The sequence below is a fragment of the Panulirus ornatus genome, chromosome 40, assembly GCF_036320965.1.
Source record: "Panulirus ornatus isolate Po-2019 chromosome 40, ASM3632096v1, whole genome shotgun sequence".
NCBI lineage: Eukaryota > Metazoa > Arthropoda > Malacostraca > Decapoda > Palinuridae > Panulirus > Panulirus ornatus.
This window is the reverse complement of record NC_092263.1, coordinates 12,176,248-12,181,247: the sequence shown is the minus strand read 5'-3', so window position 1 is coordinate 12,181,247 and position 5,000 is coordinate 12,176,248. Positions and strand designations below refer to the sequence as shown.

The window sequence follows — 5,000 nt, the reverse complement described above, 5'->3', positions numbered from 1 at the left end:
TCGAAGACCACTCTGGTTGGTTGTGGGTGGAGAAAAGAGAAAAAAAAATGGGGGGGTTAGGAAGACCCTTTTTTTTCCAGGGTCTTGTGGAATGGGGGGTGTTTCCAGCACCTGGATGGTCTTCGGTAAGTTGAAGACCACTCTGGTTTTTTGGGGGTGGAGGTGTTTCCAGCACCTGGATGGTCTTCGGCAAGGAAGTTGAGGAGGACGAATCCGCTGCTGGAAGAGAGAGAGAGAGAGAGAGAGAGAGAGAGAGAGAGAGAGAGAGAGAGAGAGAGAGAGAGAGAGAGAGCCAAGAGACTTTCCAGGACCTGGGTCTTCTCCGTAAGTCCGAGGACCATCCCTGTGGAGGGGAAGAGACCCCATACACACGGATGGTCTTCGGGGTAGGTAGGTGGGGGGTTTGGGCTGGGTTGGAAGACCATTATACCCAGTGAAAGAGGAAACCAAAAAAAAAAAGGGGGGAAAAGGTCAGTTCCTACCTCTGAGAAGTCCCTCCAAACCAGACCTTCAGCATCTGGAAGAAGTTCCCCCACTTTCCCACTTCCCCTCAAGAGGGCAGCTTAAAGACCAGCCAAAACCAGAGTGCCTGACTGACTGAGAAGGAGGAGAGGAGAGATGAAGAGCAGCTGAGAGAGAGGTAAGAGAGACGAGAATGAGGAGAGATAGAAGAGAAGAGAGTGGAGGAAAAGAAAAGAGAGAGAGAGAGAAGAGAAGAGAAAGGGAAAGAAAAGAACAAGGTAGAGAGAGAGATGAGAGAGAGAGAGAGAGAGAGAGAGTGAGGAGAGAGAGAGTGGGAAAGAAAAGAGACAGAGGAGATGAGAGAGAACGTCAGAGAGAGATGAGAGTAGGTGAGAGGAGGGGTAGTAGTGGAGAGAGAGAGAGAGAGAGATGGGGGAAAGAAAAGAGAGAGAGAGAAGAGACAGAGAAAGGAAATAAAAAGACAAAGAGAGAGATGAGATATGAGAGAGATGAAGTGTGAGGAGGAGAGAGGAGAGAGAGAAGAGAGAGATTTCTTTGACTTCTTTTTCTTCCCTTCTTGTCATCGAGATGTGTACCGCTGAGCATGTTTACTTATTTCAAATGTACATAATTAAGAACTCAAAGTTCTCTGAAGATGTGGGGGAGTAATATCCTCTCTCTCTCTCTCTCTCTCTCTCTCTCTCTCTCTCTTCTCTCTCTCTCTCTCTCTCTCTCTCTCTCTCTCCTCTGTCTCTTTTCTTTCCCTTTCTCTGTCTCTTCTCTCTCTCTCTTTTCTTTCCCCCACTCTCTCTCTCTCTCTCTCCTCTCTCTCTCTCTCTCTCTCTCTCTCTCTCTCTCTCTCTCCTCCTGCCCCTCATTCTTTCGTCGGCAAAGCTAATCTGTAAACCCCTCCTCCCCCACCCTAACCCCTCACCCCTCTCTTCTCTCCCTTACCCTTAACACCAAACCTCTCCCTCCCCTCTTTCCCTCACCTCCCCTAATCGTGGGGTGGGGTGGGGTCTCTCTCTCTCTCTCCTCTCTCTCTCTCTCTCTCTCTCTCTCTCTCTCTCTCTCTCTCTCTCACTCTGTCTGTCTCTCTCTCACTCTCTCTCTCTCTCTCTCTCTCTCTCTCTCTCTCTCTCTCACTCTGTCTCTCTCTCTCTCTCTCTCTCTCTCTCTCTCTCTCTCTCTCTCTCTCTCTCTCTCTCTCTCTCTCTCTCCTCCCCCTCATCTGTTGGCGAGCAAAAGAGATCTGTAAACGCCCCTACCTCCCCCCCACCCCCCAACCCCCCCTCTCTCTCTCTCTCCCCTTTCCTTCAACACCAAACCCTCCCTCCCCTCTTTCCCTCACCTCCCCAAATCGTGGGGTGGGGGGGGGTGGGGTGGTAGGAGGGGAGGGTATGGGTGGTCAAGTCTTTGTGCTACAGATGGAGTTGGTAGCCAGGTGGACCAGCTCCCACCCCAGGTGGTCGCCAAGGGCTATTTGCCAGCTGGGGGGGGGGAGTTTCCCCCCAGAGCAGCGGTGTTGAGTAACCCCGAGTTATTCCGCAGGTAACACCGGATACCCGGTATTCTAATACCCGGGTTACCACACACACACACACACACACACACACACACACACACACATATATACCACAGACACGAACCGGACATAGCGACACGCGTGTGGTGCCAGGGGATGAGAGAGAGAGAGAGAGAGAGAGAGATAGATAGAGAGAGAGAGAGAGAGAGAGAGAGAGAGAGAGAGAGAGACAGACAAAATAGAGAGAAAGAGAGAGAGAGAGAGACAGACAAACATAGAGAGAAAGAGAGAGAGAGAGAGAGAGAGACAGACAGACAGACAGACAGAGACAGACAAACATAGAAAGAGAGAGAGAGAGAGAGAGAGAGAGAGAGAGAGAGAGAGAGAGAGAGAGAGAGAGACCTCACTCACCCCCAAGCCATCCATGAACAACCATCTTGTGCCAAGGAAATGAAAGTTTCATCCCCCCAACACACACACACACACACACACACACGCACACACACACACACACACACACACAACACAACAGCGAAAATTTTTCTGTGCTTTGTAACTGCTCGTCCAAGACTTTTAAGTAGTTTTAGGGTTCCCCCTTCCCCACCACCCCCATCCCTTAACTTTAGGGATGGATGGGGAAAGGGGAGGTTGAGGGGCGTGGTGGATTAATGGGGGGGAGGAGAAGTGGGGGGGCCCTTTTAAAATACACAATCACTTTACCCCACCAAAAATAAATATATATATAAAAGTCTCCGTCATGTATTTATGATGTGCCGTTCGTCCGATGGGGTTTTGGTTTGGTAAGTGACTTATATACGGAAAAGAAGAAAAACGGATTACGCTAATGGACTGACGTATCCTGTTGTGAATGATTTTCTGGTGTGTTCTGCACGACACACACACACACACACACACACACACACACACACACACATACACATATATATACATACATTGTATTTACTGCTTCAATAAACCGTTAATTTCATATATATATATATATATATATATATATATATATATATATATATATATATATATAGTCTTTTTTTTCATACTATTCGCCATTTCCCGCGTTAGCGAGGTAGCGTTAAGAACAGAGGACTGAGCCTTTAAGGGAATATCCTCATCTGGCCCCCTTCTTTGTTCCTTCTTTTGGAAAATGAAAAACGAGAAGGGGAGGATATCCAGCCCCCCCTCAGCTCCCTCCCCTTTTTAGTCGCCTTCTACGACACGCAGGGAATACGTGGGAAGTATTCTTTCTCCCCTATCCCCAGGGATATATATATATATATATATATATATATATATATATATATATATATATATATATATATATATATATATATATATATATCTGACTGCCTTCATATACATAACTGACTGCCTCCCTGGACAATCGACCTACTTCTCTGTCGTCTTATCTCCTACTGGCGCGCCCAACACAAGTGTGTGTCGTCATCTGCCATCTTGGCGTCGTCCGAATCCCTTACCTGAAGTGCGGGAGGACGATGTTTTCGTACTCGTCGGTGGAGATGTCGGAGATGAGTTGGAGGATGGGTTGGAGAACCGCCGCCAGCACCTCCTGCGTCCGCATCTCCTGCTGGAGCGACGGCCACACGTGCAGGAACCAGAGCTTCTGTTGGTGGAAGGGAAGTGGGCTTAGACTAAGTCGCAGTCGTGTCTCAGGAAACGGACGCGTTAAAAAAGGTGGCGGCCGTACACGAAATAAACAAACTCAAGTCTAATAAAAAAAAACCTGGAGAAAACGAAAAAAAATGTATATGTACAATACTTTAGGAAGATATATAAATCAAGCTTACAAAAATTGAGTAAAATATGGGGAATCATTTGAACATACTGAAATGTAAAACGAAATAGAGAAAGTCTTAACAAAACGTATTTTAAAAAACACTCAGGCTTGGAAATTCCTTTTAACATAGAAGGGTAACGAATATATATATATATATATATATATATATATATATATATATATATATATATATATATATATATGATAATAAGAGGTGAGGTCAAAGGTTACCCTCATATATATCTAAGGCTCGTACCGTCATAGCCAAGAGTTTTGCTTTACCTTTTCCATATATATATACCCCTCTCGCCCTTCCCCCCCCCCCCCCCCCCTCCCCCCCAGGGTCAGGACGGCGTCTGACGTCACACACGGAGAGAGCGCGTGCGGGCCATTCGCGCGCCACGTCACGTCCTGACTACGGGTAATCGTGGCACTTTCTTGCCCCCCTGTTTGAGTGTATAGATAGGCCAAACTCTTTCAATTCTCACCCTTTTCTTCCTCTCTTTTTTTTTTACCGCAAGAGCTGGAGAGGGTTCCAAGATATCTCAGCCATATATGGCTTGTATATATATATACATATATATATGTATATCCTATATATATATTCTATATGTCTATATGTCTATATATGTCTTAAGGCGTGCGAGCCATGGCAATGTCGAGCGGAAGCCGGGGTCACTCGCGGCCGAACGGTGTCCACGGCAGGCACGCGCCAATGACGTATTCCAAATGGCCGGCAATAACAATTTTCTAGCCAATGGACGCGAGGGCCTTCGTCCGATTCCCGTGGGCTCGAACCGTGCCGCGGCTTCGTCTTCGGCCCGCAGCCAATGAAAGGGACTGGGGGGGGGGAGGGGGACGGTACTGCTAGTAAACGAGATGGTTACGTACATATATCTGAACTAGGCCGCCGCCTCACGAGCTGATTGGCTAGCTGGCTGTCGGCACCTTCATCCAATCAGGGAACAGGTGAATGGGCCAACCAATCACAAATAACCGCCGGGCGAGAATCGACCAATCGGTATCGGCGGAGCTGGACGGGAACCAGCCAATCAGAAGCGATCGTTGGGCATTTCCAGTCGCCGGCCTAAACTACCGGTAACTACGTCTCCAAACAACCCAACGACTCCAGCTTCGAAACCACGTGGACACAGGGGCTTATACACAAGTTTATATGGTCTGTAACAGACGGCGTTCAAG

The 5,000-nt window shown here is 47.6% G+C and overlaps 1 protein-coding gene across 8 annotated transcripts in view; it reads right to left on the bottom strand.

Annotated features, from left to right (window-relative positions):
• bma (SCY1-like protein bma) overlaps positions 1–5,000 on the bottom strand; it is a 104,637-nt gene that overhangs the window by 57,473 nt on the left and 42,164 nt on the right. For all 8 annotated transcript variants that reach the window (XM_071685556.1, XM_071685557.1, XM_071685560.1 and 5 more), the window contains exon 4: positions 3,481–3,626. In XM_071685556.1, the coding sequence (XP_071541657.1) occupies positions 3,481–3,626 (146 nt within the window). The remainder of the gene's footprint in view (positions 1–3,480; positions 3,627–5,000) is intronic.